The following is a 23,249-nucleotide window of genomic DNA, read 5'->3' as shown; positions in this document are numbered from 1 at the left end:
ACTAGTAGTCGACGGTATTTAAAGCTAGTGTGTCGGAGGATGCGGAAAACAATGCAATTCTTGAATGAGATTTTCACTCTGCAGCGGAGAGTGCGCTGATATGAAACTTCCTGGCAGAAGCTGTGAGTACCGGGCGTGAGTCGTGCTTCGGTAGCTCAGTTGGTAGAGCAGTTGCCCGCGAAAGGCAAAGGTCCCGAGTTCGAGTCTCGGTCGGGCACACAGTTTTAATCTGCCAGGAAGTTTCAATGCAATTCTTGTTAGAAAGCGGAAACGGAGCGCTTTAGCTGATGTCCAAAAGGGCATGATCATTGTCTCGCGGGCCAATGTCGGAAGCATTCCCGGAACGCCTGAGTTAGTAAACAATCCGCGTGCCGCAATGATTAAAGTACACTATGCACGGTAAAATGGCGCTATACAAAAGCGGCACCGAGGCAACTGTGGTGCAGCACAGGTCATCGATAACAGCTGCAGAGATGTGTATGGGGATGTGTATGGCTCTCCTCGCAGGAGAGCTTCTGTAAAGTTTGGAAGATAGGAGACGAGATACTGGCAGAAGTAAAGCTGTGAGGACCGGGCGTGAGTCGTGCTTCGGTAGCTCAGATGGTAGAGCACTTGCCCGCGAAAGGCAAAGGTCCCGAGTTCGAGTCTCGGTCGGGCACACAGTTTTAATCTGTTATGCAAGGCTTGTACAATACTTATCGTGGCATTTCCAACTCTCTGGCAACTGTACAAATTGTTCTGTTCTTGAAAATTTGCCCACGTTGACATACGAAACACATGAACGACCTGCCCACTGCGTGCGGAGGACACTGTTTCCATAAACGACATCTGCTAAGCCCGAACAAGCGGTCGGAACTGTAGTTTCATTCCGTACTGGGTCCAAAAATTTCATTTCACCCGGGATCAAACTTCGTCTCTGTCAACCAGCTACGCAGTGAGATTTCACCTGTGGCGAACTCATTTTTTGTCAAATGTGAGGCACTTACAGAAATTAAAAAAATTCTTTGAGGTATCTTCGTCACATGTTGAAAACCAGGGGGCGATTAAAAAGCTTCCGGTCGAAGGCCGTGCAGTCCAGAATCGGTGTGCCAAACAGGCGAAATAGCAGTGAATATTGAAGCAATCATCCCGCCGACGCACCAGGTTGATGATACCCTTTTGGTGAAACTTCCTGGCAGATTAAAACTGTGTGCCAGACCGAGACTCGAACTCGGGAGGTTCGCAGGAGAGCTTCTGTAAAGTTTGGAAGGTAGGAGACGAGGTACTGGCAGAAGTAAAGCTCTGAGGACCGGGCGTGAGTCGTGCTTCGGTAGCTCAGATGGTACAGCACTTGCCCGCGAAAGGCAAAGGTCCCGAGTTCGAGTCTCGTTCCGGCACACAGTTTTAATCTGCCAGGAAGTTTCATATCAGCGCACACTCCACTGCAGAGTGAAAATCTAATTCTGGAAACCCTTTTGGTAAAACACATTGCGCTGCTGAGTGAAGAAGTCTGTAACTGCCTGCCGCACATACTCGTCCGTCAGGAATCGTCGACCCTTCAAGGCCTTTTTTAAGGGAGCAGGGGCGTGATAATCGGGTAGGGAAAGACCAGGACTATAGGGAGCGTGCTCTAGTCCTCCCACTTGAGTTGGCGTAACTTCTACCTTACGACATTTGCGATATAGGGATGTGCGTTATCATGAAGCAGTAGCAGCTTTTGTCGTGGTTTTCCAGGACTTTTCGCCTTAACTGCATGTCGTAGTTTCTCCAACTTTGCGCAATACCTTTCCCCAGTGGTGGAAACCCCAGGTTCCTTGAAATCAGTAAACAACGGTTCCTTCGGCACCAAGAAAAGAATAACAGGTTGGGCTGCGCGTCACCTTTGCAGCAGATGACTGGCTCTCCTTTTACGACGAGGTGGATGACACCGCTGGATCGTCGACGTATTCTACTCCGGTTCCCAGTGGTGGCGACAACTTTCGTCGACTGCAAGAATGCGCTCAAGCAAAGTGTAGCAGGCGCATCAGGCAAATAACGGTCCGGTTTGTTTTTTGTTCGGCACTGAATGCTCGGTGAATCCACTGGATGCAGACCTTGTGGTAGCCTAACTCCTGCCGAATAATGTGTTGCGCGCAACTTAATCTGAGGTCGAGATCTTTTGCTAGTGCACGAATGGTTGTACGAAGGAAAGCTCTAAGCACATCATCAAAAGCCGGTTGTTGTTGTGCGTAACAGATGAGACTGGCCTCAGACATCGACCGGCGTCTTGTGTAGAATCATGTCCAGTACGGAACTTGGCGCACCATTCCACAGCAGCGGCTTTCGACAGACAGGCTGCCCGATACACATTCTCCATTATTCGATGGATATCTTCTGGTGTTCGTCCTTCGGCAGTCAAGAAAAGATCAATAAATAGCACGCTGGTCGTGTTTGGACGAATTTGGTAATGACGGCGCCGTCACATTTCCTAATTTACCGCACGCGTGTCCGAAAGACACGAATGCCACACTGATTTCTTGGCTGCACACCGGTGCTTATATACCCTCTTCGAAGTCGAGCCACGTTGCATATATGCTGCACCAGCACCCTAAAACGGAAACTTTTCGATTTCCTCTTATATCAGATGTTTATATTTTTATTATTTATTAATTCCTTTAACTCCTTATATGGAGCATAGGGCTGCAACAAAGGATCGCCATCTTGTTCTGTCTTTTGCTTGTATCTTCATTTCTTTCCATCCTATTCCTTGCTGATGGCCTTCTGCTTCAACTGACCGTCTCCATGTCATTTAGGGCCTGCCTCGTCTCCGTCGTCCTTGCGGGATCCAGTCAAGTGCTTCTCTCGGAATCTGTTCCTTTCGTCTTCTAAGAGTGTGTCCTAAACATCTCCACTTCTTACATCTGATTTGCAGCTCAATTCGCTTCTGGCTTGTTCTTTCCCAGCGAGTTTCGTTAGAGATGACGTTTGGCCACCGTATCTCCAGGATGTTCCTCAGGCATCTGTTGTTGAATGTTTTCAGCGTGTAGATTAACTGTTTTGTCACGTTGCATGTTTCACATCCATAAAGGAGCACAGATTTTACATTACTTTCAAATATCCGCAATTTGTTTCTCAGTAATATTTCCTTCGATCTCCAGATAGAGTGTAGAGTTGCAAAAGCTCCTCTTGCTTTGTTGATGCGGCTGTTAATGTCCTCTGTTGCACCGCCATCTGGTGTAATCATGCTTCCAAGGTAGTAAAATTTATCCACCTTTTCAATTATCTGGCTCCCAAGCTTAAGCTTTGATTTCAGATCTTCTAGCTTCTCTTTCATGCCATTGAAGCTGTGGGATAGAAGGCAAAGGTCATATGCAAAATCTAGGTCTTCAAGATGTGTCCCATTGATCCATTTTATTCCTCTCACTTTATCTGTTGCTTGCGCCATTACAATATTAAGTACTATGTTAAAAAGTATCGGTGAGAGCATGCAGCCTTGCTTAACTCCTGTTTTCACTACTATTGGATCTGAAAACAGACCTCGATGTTGACTCTGGCATGTGTAGTTTTCACACATGCACTTGACGAGAGCTATTATTGTTTATAATTAAAGTGAAACTATCTATCCACAAAGGTCCAGTGTGGGATGTAATCACTGTATGGCAGCGACATTTGACGGATGTTGTAATGAGTTAATGAGGAACCAATTTACGTTGGAACAGTTTTAGTTCCAATTTTGGCCACCAGGTGCAAACCTGGCGTTGTCCATGCAAGAAAGACGTACAGAAATGTTTCTGTATGTAATGGATTAGGAACGGGACGTGGGCAGAAAACGTCAGACAAGTCAGAAAGGCATGATTTTCATTTTATTACTAACTGCCGCTTCAGATCAGGTAGAGGCTAAACGTGTACCTGCTAAAAGTGTTCTTTTACATACCGCCAGAGCCAAAAGTCACATGGATTCAGATCAGGCGATGCACTGGGAAACCTCTGGAGATAACACGTTCGTGGAAGGTCACATTAAGCAGATCCTACGCAGAGCGAGCGACATGAGATGTTGCCCCACCTCGAAAGAAAACAGTGGTTTCCGCACAACTGCGCTCTTCCAAAGCAGTAATCACATGCTGTACAATGAGGTCTCAATAACGTGCAGACGCCATGGTACACCTGAAAGACTCTATAGGTGTATTCTCATCAAGAATGAACGGACCAAGAGTAAAAGTGCTTGTGAATCGACACCAGACATTCACATATACGACCAAATGCAATGGCTTTTAGTGCAAAACACGTCTTGTAATGGTGTCCCAAATTCGGCAGTTCTGTGTGTTCACTGCATTCTGTTCTGTAAAATGAGCCTTGCCACTCCACAGAATACTGCCAGGTCACATGTCATCAACTTTGATCCGTGCCAGAAACCGAAGAGCAAATTCAGAACTTTGCTGCAGATTAAGAGGTTTCAATTGCTGTACCGTCTGGATCTTGCGCGGTTACCAGTGTAAATTATGCAGCAAAAGTGTCGGTGCTGTTGACTATGGGATGGACAACTCTCGTGACACTATACGAGCACGAACTCTACCCGGGGTACGTCGTGCTGCACCGTCTGTTACAACTACGTCCATTGTGATAGGATGCCTTTGTCTTCCAGATGACACACCAAACTCACCCGTGTTTTCGTATTTCACTGTCTTCTTCTTCAAACCATTAAATGACATCGCGCCTCTCCTCAGACCGTTCAATCGGCGGTACTCCCTCCATGCAGCACTGTAATTGCATCTGTTTCTGTAAAATATTTCCAATAAAAAACAGTGCACGGTCTCTCCTCTCGATAGCCATACTGTTCATTCACGTTATCGATTGTAAAATGACAGCGTGAGTGCCATAACATCATACAAACAGTTTACAGCACCAGATTTTCACCTGGTGGCCAAAATAGGAACTAGTTTTTTTCCACCGTAAATCGTTTCCGCTTTAACTCATCAGCATGTCTACAAAGTTTCACTGCCATACGATAATTACAGCCAGCATTGGACCTCCATGAGTACCTGCACTTTAACTACACTGATGAGCCAAAACATTGTTTTCAAAAACAGACATAATATCTGATGGGATAACCGCAATCACTGGTTTTTCTAATGTTATTTATAATCCGTCTTGATCGCAAAAAATGTTTATTCATATGACAGTTTTCGGTTCCTATAGAACCATCTTCAGATCTGTAACGATAATGGTACTAATTTAGTATTTCACTAATGCAAACCTTTTTCATCCTATCCGATCAACATCAAATGTACCAGAACGTACCTGTAATTTCGGTTACAGGAGTAACCCGTCAATATACAGCAACCTTCACAAGCTGCTTCACATAAAATTGTTTGGCTGAATGCGCATCATTTATATTAATTATAAAACTTATTACCGACAGGTGGCATCTGGTACGTTTGTTACATTACATATGCACGTACTGTATTAAGTAGATATTTATAATTTACTTTTATCTCTAAAAATACCTAATTAAAAACTGTAGATGTCAAGGTTAGGCCGGCCGCGGTGGTCTACTGGTTCTGGCGCTGCAGTCCGGAACCGCGGGACTGCTACGGTTGCAGGTTCGAATCCTGCGTCGGGCATGGGTGTGTGTGATGTCCTTAGGTTAGTTAGATTTAGTAGTTCTAAGTTCTAGGGGACTTATGACCTAAGATGTTGAGTCCCATAGTGCTCAGAGCCATTTGAACCATTTTGTCAAGGTTAAAATCTGTGCTTGTCAATATTAAAATACACAGTAAAATAATCATTTTTATACGATCTAAAAACGAAGGGCGATTTCTGTATCCACGGCGCTGGTGTAGACTTGGTTTCCTCCATGGTCTGCTTCCGTGGTTCCCGCCATTCGGTGTTGTGCCGCGATCCGCCCAGTCGTGTGACGTCCATCGCCGTGGGTAAGAGGGCCTCGCAGGAGGGTCCCGTCAACGACGCCAGAAGGAAACCAAGTCTACACCAGCGCTGTGGATATAGAAATCGCCCTTTGTTTTTAGATCGTATAAAAATGATAATTTTACTGTGTATTTTAATATTTACAAGCACATATTTTAACCTTGACATCTACAGTTTTTAATGAAGTATTTTTAGAGATAAAAGTTGTTGTGTACATAGTTCCGCGTAGTCAGCGCGTACACAACTTTCCCACCATAGCGCGCCCCGCTAAGCACAACAGCGGAGGCGCAGCGCTCGTCCGTCTCCGCACTACGAGATGGCTCTGTCATAGAGACGGACCAAATTCTGCTTCCGCCGATCCGCGTATTAATATGTAACGCAGCCAATGAGATTGCTGCTAACGTAGAACCTTTTCTCCTCGCGGGTCACATTCGCGCAGTGATACCTGAACGCCCGAGGTATTATAACGAGTGTACAGACCTTCGATTAGTCAGTCTGCATTTGTCTACACCAGTCTGCATTTGTCTGCATTAGTCTGTGGTCAAGTTTGTCTGCGCCTAGTAAGATTATCATATTTCTGTACATAGCCATGAAGATAAATGAATAGACACTTTGTCAAGTATCAGAGATATGTGGGAATAAGATTAACGTACCAAGACCAATGGAACTTCGGACTGTCAATTGTAAATAGCATCCAGAACCAAGTTAAGTTATTTTTATGCTTGTTATTATTTTAATAAATGTGTGTGAAAATTAATCAAGTTCTGTTTTAAGTTGGCCACCGTCAATCTGGTACTCTAAGCGTGCAAATGGCATTTCTATCGTCTGACCTAACGGAAGAAGATAAACACGCCACAATAAGACCACGAGACATATTGCTGATACTCGCCTACTTCGTTAGAGCGACGAGTCAAATAGTCTGATGGTGTGTGTACCGAAGGTCTTACAGTACGCACACCACAAAAGTAAATTACAAATATCTACTTAATACAGTATGAGCATATGTAATGTAACAAATGTACCAGACGCCACCTGTCGGTAATAGTTTTATAATTAATATAAATGGCGTGCATTCTACCAAGCAATTTGATGTGACGCAGCATGTGAAGGTAGGTTTGTATGGACGGGTTACTCCTGTAACCGAAATTGCAGGTACGTTCTGGTACATTTGACGTTGATTGGATAGGATGAAAGAGATTTGCATCAGTGAAATACTACATTAGTATCATTATCATTACAGACCTGAAGATGGTACTAAGGGAAACGAAACCGGTCATATGAATAAACATTTTTTGCAATCAAGACGATTTATAAATAACATTGCCAAAATATTGTGACTACTGCTCACCGCAGCGTTGCGGGCACGTGACGCGGTAGCAAAAGTAAGCAAGCCGAGCATACAGGGACGGCGATAGCCCTAGTGAAGATATGGGCTGCAAGTGGGGAAATCCATTGAAATAAACGACTTCGACAAAGGGCAGATTGTTATTACGCAGAGCCTGTGAACGGGTCTCACGAAAACGGCGAAGCTGGACGAATGTTCACGTGTTACTGTCGTGAGCAGCTGCGAAAAGTGGTAAGATAGTGAAACTACCAATAGGCGCAAAATGACTGGACGTCCACGACTCTTCACAGAACGTGGGGTTTGCAGGCTTGTCTGCTCTGTAAAGTAGGATAGACGGTGACCTGCGGCATCTCTGTCGAAAGAGCACAATGCTGATGCGTGTTTCGAGCACGCCGTTCATCGTACATTGTTAAACATGGTGCTCCGCAGCAGCTTGTAACGCCGGAAATGCATATCCTTCTATTTCCATCTATTGTACTATAGATTTTTCCTTGTTTTGTGACCTGAAGATATAACATTTCTGTGTCTTTGTATATGGTAATTGTTTTACTATTTGTATATATATGCATTTATGTCGATTTATAATTGGTTTGTTTTGTGAATATTATTTGTATTTATACGCTGGGTCTGGCCTAGGGAAAACTATGCTATCGAACGAATACGTCGGTAGGTCGTGTGGAGAACCAAAGTGTTTAGGATCTTTGGTAGTGTTAACTCTGTCGCGTGGAGCGCGGGCAGAGAGGGAGAGTCTGACTGGAGTAGCGAGTGGAGCAGGTGTGTTGTCTGAAGCTCCCGCGAGTTGCCACGCTTTCGGGGTTTGGCAGCATGTAATTGTGCTCGACTTGCGATGATAGTTTCTGACGTGGTGTCGCGGACGGGAAGCATTAGCTGGCGCACATCCAGAGCCCGTTTCGTCTGGTGACCGTGTCGAGAAGAAGGCGCGTCAGCATCCAGCTTCTGCAACAGCGACGGCCGACAATGAGTGACTATCGCCACCTCCTCGACCAACGGATTCAAACCTTCAATCAACCAACAGGGAAGACTGGAAGCACGTAAAGTTTTAGAACTGAATGGCAGACCTCAGCTTTTAAAACTGTTGCATCACAAAAATACAGCAACTTAGCATGAACCTTTGTTGCTCATTGTCCCAATTGCATTACCAAGCAGGGTCCCTTCTTTTTCCGGAATGAACCCGAGTGTCGTTCAAATTCAGACGCCAGCATTAAAGTACAATCATTCCATTTCACTACTTTAATTTCAAAGTTCAGTTAAAGTATTCATAGCTGGCTACAATCCTTAGATTACAAAAGCACAAATTAAGAGTGCGAGTTTTGTTACCATATTTTAGCTTACCTGTAACTGCAGCTCAGCTTGGTACGTACTAAATTTTACTATTGTTAATTGTTCAGAATCATTTAATTCAAGTTCAAAGTTAAATCTCTTATTTCTAAATTGCGTAGATTCAAGTAGCTTTTGAAATGATTGTTGAGGTACTCCAAGACTAACCGTATTTTACTGAATTTCGATGTGCTTCAGAAAGAAAGCTCACTATTAACTTCAGTCACTAAATTAACTTTCGATTTTCCGGTTTTATTAATTCTTTTGCTAAATTAAGTCAGAGTGTAGCGAAATTTATTACTTCTGACAAACTTTCAGTTTTCACACTACACTTGTCAACCTTCAGTTGCCACGCTTCTAGTGCTAATTATATGTGTAATAATCTTTCTTTTTCAGTTAGTATAGTAATTGTCCTTAGGACTGGCGACCGTAATTTCCCCCAAATCTCAAATATCTAATTACCGCTAGTTGATTGTTAATGTAACAGCTGCACATTTACTTTGTTTATTAACTTTACCCCTTTTCAAAATTAATTTCCACCACTTTCATTAGCATTTTTCCTGTCATTTAGATGTAACCCTTTCCTCCCTCTTTACCGACAGTCTAACTTCGGTGACGATTGCTTTTCCCAAATTTCCATTAGGTACACGCGGTTTAATTTTTCACTGTCATTAAGGTCGATAAGTGAGGGGGAGGTTACAATACCCCGTACGTGTTCACATGTTCACCCAATGACATCGTCAGTTACGGCAGCAGTGGGCACCGGACCATCGGGAATCGACCATCGATCAGTAGAAACCCGTCAGCTCTTCAGGTGAACCATATTTTTGCTACACTAAGTCGGTGGTCGTCGCCACAAACGTCGTCATCGCGGTGAACGGCGGTTTGAAATGGGCAACGAACCACGGATGCAGACTTGTGGGAGCAGTATTATGCTCTGCGAGACATTCTCCTGCGCTTCCACGGCTCTTGCGGTAGTAATCGAGGACGTGCTGACACCTGCGAAGCACTTGCATCCCTTCGTGCTTGATGCCTTCCCCGATAGTGGTGTCAACTTTGCGCAGTATAACTGACCGTGTCTCCGGCCCAGGACCGTGCTACAGTGGTTTTGAAGAGCGTTACAGTAAATTACCGTTGATTTCTCGGCGACCAAATTCTCCTGATGTAAAACCTATGAAACCCATCCGGGTCGCTAGCGGGCGCGATCATCGCGTACGTAAATGGGCGGCCCGTTATTTACGCGAATTACATGACATGCGCGCAGATATCTAATGACACGTACCTCCACAAACCTCGGATGCCTGATACGCAGAATCAGCGACGTATTGGTTCCAAAGACGGACATATAAGCTACATTACTGGCCATTAAAATTGCTACACCAAGAAGAAATGCAGATGATAAACGGGTATTCATTGGACAGATATATTATACTAGAACTGACATGTGACTACATTTTCACGCAGTTTGGGTGCATAGATCCTGAGAAATCAGTACCCAGAACAACCACCTCTGGCCGTAATAACGGCCTTGGTACGCCTGGGCATTGAGTCAAACAGAGCTTGGATGGCTAGCCAGTTGCTCGGCCACCATTGACCAGACGTTTTCAATTGGCGACAGATCTGGCGAATGTGCTGGCCAGGGCAGCAGTCCAGCATTTTCTGTATCCAGAAATGCCCGTACAGGACCTGCAACATGCGGTCGCGCATTATCCTGCTGAAATGTAGGGTTTCCCAGGGACCTAATGAAGGGTAGAGCTACGGGTCGTAACACATCTGAAATGTAACGCCCACTTCAAAGTGCCGTCAATGCGAACAAGAGGTGACCGAGACGTGTAACCAATGGCACTCCACACCATCACGCCGGGTGATATGCCAGTATGGCGATGACGAATACACGCTTCAAATGTGCGTTCACCGCGATGTCGCCAAACACGGATGCGACCATCATAATGCTGGAAACAAAACCTGGATTCATCCGAAAAAATCACGTTTTGCCCTTCGTGCTCCCAGGTTCGTCGTTGAGTATACCATCGCAGGCGCTCCTGTCTGTGATGCAGCGTCAAGGGTAACCGCAGCCACGGTCTCCGAGCTGACAGTCCATGCAGCTGCAAACGTCGTCGAACTGTTCGTGCAGATGGTTGTTATCTTGCAAACGTCCCCATCTGTTGAGTGAGGGATCGAGACGTGATTGCACGATCCGTTACAGCCATGCGGATAAGATGCCTGCCATCTCGACTGCTAGTGATAGGAGGCTGTTGGGATCCAACACGGCGTTCCGTATTACCCTCCTGAACCCACCGATTCCATATTCTGCTGACAGTCATTGGATCTCGACCACCGCGAGATGCAATGTCGCGATACGATAAACCGCAATCGCGATAGGCTAAAATCCGACCTTTATCAAAGTCGGAAACGTGATGGTACGCATTTCTCCTCCTTACACGAGGCATCACAACAACTTTTCACCAGGCAACGTCCGTCAACTGCCGTTTGTGTATGAGAAATCGGTTGGAAACTTTCCTCATGTCAGCACGTTGTAGATGTCGCCACCGGCGCCAACCTTGCGTGAATTCTCTGAAAAGCTTATCATTTACCTATCACGGCATCTTCTTCCTGTCGGTTAAATTTGGCGTCTGTAGCACGTTATCTTCGTGGTGTAGCAATTTTAATGGCCAGTAGTGGATTAAGGAGGTATTTAGAAGGTGGTCGTACCGTTTTGGCTCATCACTGTAGATATCCAAGCGGTAGTTTTGTTTTATAATTATTGAAGCCTATTGTTGTTGAGGTAGTTTATGGACACGCTGTACGTTTGTGTATTTTCGTGTGTAAACGGCACGCAGCGTCCGACGCCTGACAGCCGCCGGCCTCAGCAGAAATGTCGCTTGTGGTTGCAGCTGGGCGTGGCTCTGGGGTTCCTGCTGCCGCCGCTGATCGTCAAGTACCACGAGGGCGACATGGAGGCGAGCGGGAGCGAGTTCGCGCTCATGTTCTACCTGATGGCCGGCTTCTGCACCGTGCTGCTCATCGTCGTGGTTGCGCGTGAGTACGTCCCTCTCCCAGTGCACGCCTCGAACTCGGGACTCCAGCTTCGTAGGAGTGGGGGTTGTGGGCTATTAGGCCGTCAGCAAGTGTGCTGTGGGAGCTTTTACTTCTTACATCTTTTAAGCCTTGTTTACACAACGACACTGGGTGCGCCACTCGCTGCGCGGAATGATTTGCACTCAAGTCGTTTCGTATGAAGGGCTTTTTTTCAATAGTGGTACAAGTCCATTACCTCCACTTTTCTACCTATAATGCTTCTGAAATTAATGACCCAAACAAACAGAAAGAAAGGTTCACATCTAGCAATAAGCCATATATTTGAATATTCCTGGTATCTCAATTGCCGATTTTTCAGCGCTCATTTAACTTTAGGACTCTGAATCTCAAAATGAACAAAAATGCACTTGTACCACTATTGAAATAAGCCCTTCATATATCACTGTAGACACGGCGACACCACTGTACACTTCGTCGTTTTGTGGGTCCCTGAGTCGTGTCTGAAATGGAAGTTTTGGCAGCTGCACGTCGCACGAGTTGTGATTGAGTTAAAGTTTGTTGCGTGGAATCGCTGCATAAGAAAAAAAAAATAAGAAATGTGTTTCGATTCGTGACTCGGTGAATAAAAGACGTCAGCTTGGTTGCTCAGCATCGTTGCTGAAATAATTTACAACGGATGATCCGGGAAGTTCTTTTAATTACCTTAGAATGTCACCAGACCTGTTCACGTTTCTTCTAAATAGAGTTAATTATGCCATAAGGAATAAAGGTACTGCAATGCATGAACCACTGTCGCCAGAACTGAAATTACGTATTATATTGCGTGCATTACAATCGAGAACACTGGGCATGCTATAAGATACACTTTTAGTTGGCTATGACCCTTTTGCATTCACACCAATAATTATTAACATTAACATTAGCAACAATAATTATTCGAAGCAGGCCGCATTAAGAAGAATATGGTTTGCAACTACTCTCTCGAAGATAGACCTGTACAGTGGCAATATTACAAAATTCAAACATATGTGAATGGGAAGTACTGCAGCGACGTTTTAAATAGATGAATATTGAATAAAGAATGCAGCTTATTGAATTTGTATAGCCTTCCCTCTTGTCAACAGTATTCCTTAACAAAGAGTTGGCCAATTCGAACGATGGGATTTTAGTCTTTTAGACGAGAGAACTGGCATAGCTGGAATTACACTTGCTTGTATTTTTCTTAATTCAGTTGTATATGAGCTGTTAACTCAATTTTGCCCTGCAGCTCAGATATTGTCAAACCACCTATGTTATGATCGCACATGACGGTGTCAGCGGCAGCAATACGCTGCTTATTTTTGTAATCAGCATCACTGAAATCCCACAAACACCGATGCAAAGCATAGATATCCAAAAAGCGACCACTTCATATTTCAGTTTGTCTACACTCTACGAACACACACAACCTCAAAACTCATGCAACTAGTGTCGCCAAAGTTGAAACACGCCGAAAGTGTTTAGTTTCACCAACGAGTTGCGCAAACGCGCTGCGCGCATGCGCAGTGGCCGGTAGCGTAGTTGCCTGCAACCTAGTGTTGTCGTGTAAACAAGGCTTTACGTTTTTATCTTGTTTCAAAGTTCCTGTATGTTTGCCCGGTTTTGGTTGTGGGCTATTCGGTGACCAGCAAATGTGCCATGGGAGCTTGTCTTAAAGTTCCTCTATATGTGCCCTGTTTATGGTGACTGACAAGAGTTGCATGTAAGTTCATATATGCCTAATCTATTCAGCATGGGTCCAGTGTTTTCTGTTTTCCGAGTTTTTACTATGGTGTGCTGTCTGTTGTGTGCCGGCCGGGGTGGCCAAGCGGTTAAAGGCGCTACAGTCTGAAACCGCGCGACCGCTGTGGTCGCTGGTTCGAATCCTGCCTCGGGCATGGATGTGTGTGATGTCCTTAGGTTAGTTAGGTTTAAGTAGTTCTAAGTTCTAGGGGACTGATGACCCATAGAAGTTGAGTCCCATAGTGCTCAGAGCCATTTGAACCATTTTTTTTTGTCTGTTCTGTATCCCATTTGAAGTTCCCATTTCTTTCAAATGTTTCCTATTCTGCGCAATATTTTAGTATTACAGGTGCGTATGAGGCATTTTGTTTTGTGAGTGGGTTTGCTTTCTGTGCTGTGTCGCATGCGGTCATTTTATGTTGTGGTCTTCTGTTGTCTTGCAAGGTCTTGTGTACATGCAGCCTGTACATTCGCTTCCCGTATACATGCGAGGGTTATTCGGAAAGTAAGGAACGATAGGTCGCGAAATGGAAACCACAGTGAAAATCAAAACTGTTTTATTTGCAATGGTTAGCTACTCCTTGCAGCTACTTCTCAGCACAGTCGCAGCTCAGACTTAGACATCTGTCGTAGCGTTGTACCAACTTTTCAATTCCCTCGTTATAGACGACAGCCGCCAGTGCTTTCCGACAATTTTCTACTCTGGACTGCAGCTCGTTGTCTGTGTCAAAATACAGGGCGAGTCAAAAGTCCTTGGACACCTTCGTAAGTTGGAAGGTTAAAGGGAAAATTAAAATGTGATGATAGTGAAAGGGTACAGAACCGCCCGACCTTGAAAATAGGTACAACATTCTTCGTTATTCTTGTCAGTACAACATATTTTTTTAAATAATAATTCAATTTCAATTAATACAGCGAAGCCGGATACCAGTGTGGGAAAGAATGACAATTTATTTATTTAATTGATCACATGTGCACTCCCACAAAATAAATCCCTACATCCAGTTTGGTGAGATCGGTGAAATGAATGAATGTATGGTCGTCTGCTAACTGCAGATAGTGAATGTGAGTATATGACCATCTTTGAGACGATCTTTTGGTCACCTTTGGTGGAACCAAAGAGATGAAATTTACCGGAGCTTTGAGCACCTGAAATGTGGCTGACCAATGGGTAGCATGGTCTTCCCCCACCTCGACGAAGGTGCGAGATGACCTGAAGAACGGCCATGTTTCAGCACTCTGCCGCTGGATCTAGTGTTGGTAAGGCCTGTCTTAGGTGTGCTCCGTAAAGACAAAAGAGTGGAGACGTGGTATGCATGTGAAATACTTACGAGTAGTTTAGAATAATAATTTCTCTATTTCAGGAACTTTTGTGGGGAGAATCAAATGTCAGGCAGGTAATATTAAGGGGATCGTAGTAATCTTGGGAAGTGACCAATGATCACAATGAAACCACGTGTAGCAGTAAGTTGAAATACTTCCGAGTGCTTAAGTTAAGCTGAATTACTAGCACGTGTACTATAAGTTGGAAATATTTAATAAATGGCGTGTGCAGAACTTGAAATTAGAGACGAGTACTTCCACGTGGTTAGTACTGTGTGGGTCTCAATCTGTGTATGAGACAAAGGATAAAGAGAAGTACTCATCCATGGTATCAGTTGAGGACTCGCGTGTGTGATGAATATGGTCTTAATACTACTTTGCGTGTTATGTTTCCGTGTCACGCTTGATTCAAACTATAATACTCTGAGAGAGAGAAGCAAGGTGAGTCAGCCGTCTATCCAGCAACGCCACTTGGCTTGCATTGCACAGGAAGACGTGCATATATCCTCCAGAGTTCATAGTAGGAAAGAAAAATTACGAAGTGGGGCAGTGTCGTGTGAAACTGGGACGAATACTAATTGAAGTGGGAAAGCTGAAAGTGATGTGATTATAACGTTGTGACTATTCTTTGTATTGCATGTTGCCAGTGTGATGTATTTCATGAAATTTAAGTATGTGTGGTTGGCATGGGAGAGTAACAAGATAGTTTCAGTGGCACTGGGTTATGCATGTTCCTTTTTGTACCGCACGGTCTGGAGGAAATTTTCGTAATGATGGGTGTGAGAGTCGAAGTGTGAGATATAGAAAAAGATCCACCATCCTATCCAGAAAGTGCACTGTAGCGTTAAATAATAACGAGACCATAAGATAGAGAATCACCAATGTAAAGCCATGCCCACTGGGCGGAATTTCTCATATGTTATTGTTGTAGGTTATAGAATTTGAGTGTTTAGGTTATAGAATTTATCGGAATAAATAAGATAGTGAAAAGAAAAAGATTGGTGGCTTTTTCCTTCGAATAGTATGTTGTCACGATACCCAGAATTTATAATGTGTGTGCCATTCATATTCAGTGCGATGGCCACGTGTTGATCAAAGCCGTTAAATAAGAAATAAAATGTGGTATTGCCAGTGCATAGTGAACAGTCAGCGTTGTGTAAATTACTAATAGTCAGATGTGCGTTTCCGTACCCGTTGCGTAATATTCAAACAGGAGAATAACTTGTTACTCGATAAATAAGAATGAGTCCACTCGCTTGGCAGACCACTCATCTTGCAGGCCTGACTGCTTGATGCCACAGTATGAGCAAGGCATGTGGGTGCCTCTCAATAGTAACATAGGCTTTACACAAGCCGCAACTTTTGGAATGAATGTCATTCATGGCCACCATCTTGAAATCCGCCATTTTGGTTTGAAGTCATTTTTTTATAATGGGAATGGGAAATAACACTCGCATGCGCTCTGGAATTGAGTGGTGTAATTTGTTTTTGCCTACCTTGAACAGTTTAGAAGTTATTACTGTTCAAAGTTACCTTGATACCAACTCATGTCTCTCTTTGATCCAAGTGATCTAAAATGGATCTAAAACGTGTACAACTTTGAACATTAATAACCTCTAAACTGTACAAGATAGACAAAAACAAATTACACCACTAAATTACAGAGCTCAAGTGAGTGTTATTTGATGTGTCATACTCCCCCCATTCCCATTAATGAAGAAGACTTGAATCCAAAATGGCGGATTTAAAGATGGCGGCCATGAATGAAATTCACTCCAAAAGTTGCGGCCCACATCAAATCTATGTTCCCATCATCACATTTCAATTTCCCCTTTAATCTTCCAACCTATGGAGGTGTCCAAGGACTTTTGACTCGCCCTGTGTTATCTTCATAGCCAGCGGTTCATTTCAGCAGAGATGAACCTCAGGGATAGCCAATTATGGGCTGTATTGTGGGCAATCAAACACCTCCCATCGAAAACGCTGCAGGAACATCTTCATTGCCCCTGCAGAGTGCGGCCAAGAATTGTCATGTAGAACGAGCCGCATGACAGTTACGTTATGTGGATTGCAAAGCTTCAGGCGAAATCTTTCGCCAGGCCCTCATACTTGGAAGGAGACGCTAATTTCTAGCCATCTTTACGTTCTCACTGTGAGCTCTGAACTGAAAAGAGCGACATGATGCGATCGATGGGGGTACTAGGCACAGCGCCCAACGCATCTGTGCAAAGCTTCATAGGTATTTCACTGTATTTTCCATTTCGCGACCGATCGTTCCTTACTTTCCAAATAACCCTCGTATTTGCTTTTGTTTAATTTCTCTACCATACCTACTTTATTTGCAAACATGCTCACTGCAACAGCAGCATACCCAAACTATTCACATGGTCAAGGCACTAAGCCACTGTAGTATTCATTACAGGTCGCATAAAGCATACACTTAAAGTATTATCTCAATAAGCGACGAGTATAATTTCCTGAGGATATACACGGACCAGACCACATGTGACCTCGTGTTAAAGCCTTGAATGACCACCTTCTGCAGTGCGGACCACTGCAAGGCGTGCAGGAAGAGTGTCAGTGACTTTCTGAAAGGTGCCGACTGGCACGTGGAGCCATGCCGGCTCCAGTGCAATGACAAGATGCGGTGGGTTTCTCAGCTGATGCGTACAGACCGATCAAAGTGGTCCACAGATTCTCGAATGAGCTCGAACCCAGGGACTAGGGGCTACGATAAACTCAGTCTGGTGCTCTTCGAAGAACGCCTGTACACTGCGAGCTGACTGACATGTTGAATTTTCCTGCTGGGAGTTACCGTCGTGTCGAGGAGAAAGAAACTGATTGTAGGATGCACATGGTATCCAGGGATGGATGCATACTTCCGCTGATCCGTTTTGCCTTTCGGAATGAAGATAGCGCCCAGAGAATTCCCCATACCAGTGCGCTCCCTCCTTTGAAAATGGTTCAAATGGCTCTGAGCACTATGGGACTTAACATCTTAGGTCATCAGTCCCCTAGAACTTAGAACTACTTAAACCTAACTAACCTAAGGACATCACACACATCCATGCCTGAGGCAGGATTCGAACCTGCGACCGTAGCGGCCACGCGGTTCCAGACTGAAGCGCCTAGAACCGCACGACCACACTGGCCCGCCTCTCCTCTGACCTGGACACTTCCGACTATTGTCGCAGGGCTGTACACTCCAATGGCAATGTGTCAAATGGTTCAAATGGCTCTGAGCACTATGGGACTCAACTGCTGTGGTCATAAGTCCCCTAGAACTTAGAACTACTTAAACCTAACTAACCTAAGGACAGCACACAACACCCAGCCATCACGAGGCAGAGAAAATCTCTGACCCCGCCGGGAATCGAACCCGGGAACCCGGGCGTGGGAAGTGAGAACGCTACCGCACGACCACGAGATGCGGGCAAGGCAATGTGTCCGATGGAGCATAAAACGTGATACATCTGAAAAGGACACCTGTAGCCACTCAGTTGACGTTCACTTGCGGTACTCATGTGCAAATTCCAGCCTTCGTCGACGATGAACAGTAGTTAGCATCGGCTCATGAACCAGCCGCTTGCTGCAGAACCCCATACATTGAAAACTTCGCCGAACGGCCATTGAAGAGGCACTGTTTGAAGCCCCTTGTTTCATCTGTGTGGCCAGTTGCTCTATAGTTGCACATCTATTCACCCGTACACATCTCCGCTGCCCTCGTTCACACGTCATTATAGCCCATATTGCACCACACTTGCCTCGGTGCGAGTTTTGGATCGCCATTTAGCCATGCACGGTGTACTTTAACCATGGTGACACGCCAACAGCTTACAGACGTAACCGTTTCGGAAATGCTTCCACCCTTCGCCCGGAAACCGATGATTATGCCTTTTTGGACATCAGGTAAATCTTTCTGTTTACGCAATACGACAGCGACATCACTGTTTTCCGCGTCCCGCCCGATATGCTTTATGTACCCTCCACCGATAGTGCTGCCACCTTTTGCCTCTGAGTGGTTATTGCGCCGCATTGACGTCGAACATGGGTGGTGGTCACAGTAACGTAACTGGACCACGTAAATTCCTCTAGGAAGAGTCAGAAGAACAACAGAGCCCAATGTGGAGCTCACGCCAGTGTTGGCAGTTATCAGGGTACTCCACAGTTGTAGCGCATGGAAACTGGCAACGCCGCATAGCATTCTGCGTACTTCTCAGTGCAGAATGCGTCTCACTCCCGCCTCCTCACTTCCGTCCCGCTATAAGGCTCACATTTCTAAACATATAACTCGAGTTGCCATCACTACACCGCTTGAGATCTGACTGAGATAGGACAAAATATTTATGGAGCTTATTCAAGACAGCACTTCATTAAGGATAACTGCGTCATCTGCGGAAAGTCTGAAGTTAGTGTTGATATTGTTTACAAGGTAATTAATACACGGCATCAACAGGAAGATGGTTCAAATGGCTCTGAGCACTATGGGACTCAACAGCTGAGGTCATCATGAGGTCATCAGTCCCCTATAACTTACAAGGGAACCTCCCCATCGCACCCCCCTCAGATTTATTTATAAGTTAGCACAGTGGATAGGCCCTGAAAAACTGAACACAGATCAATCGAGAAAACAGGAAGAAGTTGTATGGAACTACGAAAAAAAATAAGCAAAATATACAAACTGAGTAGTCCATGCGCAAGATAAGCAACATCAACGTTAACATGAGTGAAGGGGCGCCGTGGTCCCGTGGTTTGCGTGAGCAGCTGCGGAACGAGAGGTCCTTGGTTCAAGTCTTCCCCAAAGTGAAAATTTTAATTTTTTTCTTTTCGCAAAGTTATGATCTGTCCGTTCGTTCATTGACGTCTCTGTTCACTGTAATAAGTTTAGTGTCTGTTTTTTGCGACCGCACCGCAAAACCGTGCGATTAGTAGACGAAAGGACGTGCCTCTCCAATGGGAACCGAAAAAATTTGATCGCAAGGTCATAGGTCAACCGATTCCTCCATAGGAAAATCCGTGTGGTATATTCTATACGACACTGGTGACGGCATGTGCGTCACATGACAGGAATATTTTGTCGTCCCACCTAACTTGTACACTTGGCGAATGAGTAAAAAGATTCTTCTACCTTGCCCGATTTAGGTTTTCTTGTGGATGTGATAATCACTCCCAAAAAAGTGATGAAAACATAAGAGTTTGTCACACAAACTGTAACAAATGAATGCAACAGTTTCACAGTCGCACAGTTTTCCCTGTGCTCTGTCAAAACATATGTTTTTAACGTTTTCATATTTTTCCGTGTGTAGACCGTCAAATCCTGTATATGTCCAAGCAAATCTGAACATGTCCTGGAATTTTGGAGAGCGAAGTTAATTATGTATGATTGCCTGATCTTTGATAATTGTTGGAAAATAAAAAATTAAACTTTTTACTCGAGAGAAGACTTGAACCAAGGACCTCTCGTTCCGTAGATGCTCACGCTAACCACGGGACCACGGCGCTCTTGAGCTCACATTCTCCTTCATGTTGCCTATTCTACGCATGGACTACTCAGTTTGTATATTTTGCTTATTTTTTTCATAGTTCCACACAACTTCTTCCTGTTTTCTCGATTGATCTGTGTTCAGTTTTTCAGGGCCTACCCACTGTGCCAACTTACAACTAAATCTGAGGGGGGTGCGATGGGGAGGTTCCCTTGTTAGAACTAATTAAACCTAACTAACCTAAGGGCGTCAAACACATCCATGCCCGAGGCAGGATTCGAACCTGCAACGGTAGCTGTCGCGCGGTTCCAGACTGAAGCGCCTAGAACCGCTCGGCCATTTCGGCCGGCTCAACAGCAAGAGTTCAATCATATTTCCCTGGGGTATACCTGAAGATTTCTACATCTGAAGCTGATTCTCCATCCAAGATATAGGCTAAGCTCTCCCCACCAATAAATCCTCCATCCAGTCAAAAATTTCGCACAATACCACGAACGACGGTATTTTCAATAGCATGCGTAGGTTTGGTACTGAGTCAACTGCTTTTGGAGACAAAGCAGCACTGCATCTAAGAGACGGTCTTGATTCCTTGACTTTCCGGATGCCATGTGACAAAAGTGTGAGTCGGCTTGCACATTGTAATGGTCGCCTGGTCGTAGATATTGCTAATTGCTATAATCGCACTATTTCACTCCCATTTACGGAGCTTGTTAGCACTTGATGTTAGGTTGGCGCCATTAAAATGCATTGTAGTAATCACTGCTGCTTGCTGGATCGCTGCTGTGTCTCGATGTTGATGCTGGCTCAAAATCTGGTTGTCTAGGGTTAAAAACATGAGGTCCCGTGTTTTTTATGTGCTTTTGATGATAAAGGATGAACGAAACCAACAAATATGTAAACTTCAAATATTTATTTCTCTGGTGGCCATCTTAATTCCACTGTCCACCAAAGACTATGACACAACACAACTTCCTTTACATGTTCTTTGCATTGTTTATCCACCTCAAACAATAACACACTAACACACTGTACCAAAGTGACATTCCGACTGCTTCTCGACCCTTCTTGCTGCTCGTATTTATAACCTTGTCAAAGAACTACTAAAAAGAGATATAGTTTACAAGTCACATGTACATCTGTTATCATAATTTGTGCAGAAAAGTTATAAATTTGCATCGAGTGACATAATTTAACATGTTATTAAAATGACAGACAGATTTGTTGACTTGACAGAATAATTCTTTGTTACAAAAAGTCCGTTTTTTAGAAGTTTGTCAATTGACTTCTCTAATTTGCATAAATAAGTAATTAACATGAATTATTAAGAAATACATTGGTTTTCGTCTAAAACAGGATTGATTTCGTGAATACTAAGTGAAACCGCTCCTAGTGAACAAATAGGTTTCACTGGGTGATTTTTATTTAAGGAGATCCAAAATACCTAAGTTGTACACTATATTTCGTACTTCATATTAATTATTTAAGATGAACTCAGTGTTTTTACATGATGACATTTGCTGTATCAGTGATCAAGTAATATTAACTTTTGCGTGGGTTAGTTATTCAGTATAATTTAATGGGTTGACTGTTTATGGAGACATGTTACGCAATCATTGTTAACATACACAACAACTTTTCTATAATCATAAATACTCGTTAAGCTGGTTGAATTTGGAGGGTATCGCATACTTCGGTACAGTAAAGCCTTTAATATGTTCCGTTACAACATGATCCTTGCTTTTGGTATCCTTGCTTTTGGTATCCTTGCTTTTGGTATCCTTGCTTTTGGTATCCTTGCTTTTGGTATCCTTGCTGCTTGATATGGAGGACGGAATTCTCTTTGAGATACCTAATTACAAAACTCCGTAAATACTACAACAGTCTCTGATCACAAATATTTGTTTATTCAGTTATCGGTTTCAATCATTACGGTCATCTTCAGAGTGATTTAAAAAGATGAAATGTGCGTATTTATGAAAAAATGTACGTAATAGTTGGCTATCAACTATTACAAGCAGTAGCCCGCATCTCGTGGTTGTGCGGTAGCGTTCTCGCTTCCCACGCCCGGGTTCTCGGGTTCGATTCCCGGCGGGGTCAGGGATTTTCTCTGCCTCGTGATGGCTGGGTGTTGTGTGATATCCTTAGGTTAGTTAGGTTTAAGTAGTTCTAAGTTCTAGGGGACTGATGACCATAGATGTTAAGTCCAACAGTGCTCAGAGCCATTTGAACCATTACAAGCAGTATCGTAGCATGCAAAGTCTAGAAGGTTAGCAATCATAGACATCTTGAGGCAGTTAACAGAGTAAGCAAATAAAATACAGAGTGAACAGTAATAAAACCTACAAAGTGCAGGGACGGATTCCTGGCTGGAGATGGAAGAAAGAAGGTCCTATGAAAACGTACCGGAAATGGACGGTGTTCGTGCAACGACAGCAAATAGTCCTGGGAGAAAATACTTCGTGCAGAGCGAAATCCTGTTTGACAATCCTTGCATTCGTTGCAGGTGTTACGGGACAGTAGCGGTTGTCATGTTGGATACATATAATCGTACATTGGCTTGCACAATGTTGACAGCCACTTACCTGGAGGTTGTACAAGGGTTCGCCTTAGTATCCTGTAGAACCCGACCCTTCAAATCTAGTGTACGCACAGTTCGACAACGCCCTGCAGCTTCGTCTGTCTCAAGTGACCCATTATCTCACAGACTCCCAGAAAGGGCTTGACATGTAGTGTGATGTGGTTGGTGTCTGTGGGAATACTTGTTTCTGTATAAATGTACTGCCTCTCGACGTTTTCATGTGGTTGGCCATAAACAAACACCATTTCGACTTGTTCCCGACGCGAATACCGGACCATTCTGCTGTTTACAGTACGCTGCGACACTCACAGCCTGCAACACAAGCCGGCCGGAGTGGCCGAGCGGTTCTAGGCGCTACAGTCTGGAACCGCGCGACTGCTACGGTCGCAGGTTCGAATCCTGCCTCGGGCATGGATGTGTGTGATGTCCTTAGGTTAGTTAGGTTTAAGTAGTTCTAAATTCTAGGGGACTGATGACCTCAGAAGTTAGGTCCCATAGC

At 44.3% G+C, this 23,249-nt stretch overlaps 1 protein-coding gene and 1 non-coding gene across 2 annotated transcripts in view; both read left to right on the top strand.

The window, feature by feature from the left end:
• The window catches only part of LOC126095669 (uncharacterized MFS-type transporter C09D4.1-like), a 570,358-nt gene that overhangs the window by 537,597 nt on the left and 9,512 nt on the right, over positions 1 to 23,249 (top strand). The window contains exon 3 of the mRNA XM_049910425.1: positions 11,461 to 11,605. Within this exon, the coding sequence (XP_049766382.1) occupies positions 11,461 to 11,605 (145 nt within the window). The remainder of the gene's footprint in view (positions 1 to 11,460; positions 11,606 to 23,249) is intronic.
• On the top strand, positions 144 to 218 carry Trnas-cga (transfer RNA serine (anticodon CGA)). Its single transcript has one exon. It is a non-coding gene; the product is annotated as a tRNA-Ser (tRNA).

Source organism: Schistocerca cancellata, chromosome 8, assembly GCF_023864275.1.
Source record: "Schistocerca cancellata isolate TAMUIC-IGC-003103 chromosome 8, iqSchCanc2.1, whole genome shotgun sequence".
Taxonomy (NCBI): domain Eukaryota; kingdom Metazoa; phylum Arthropoda; class Insecta; order Orthoptera; family Acrididae; genus Schistocerca; species Schistocerca cancellata.
This window is presented reverse-complemented; position numbering and strand designations above follow the sequence as displayed.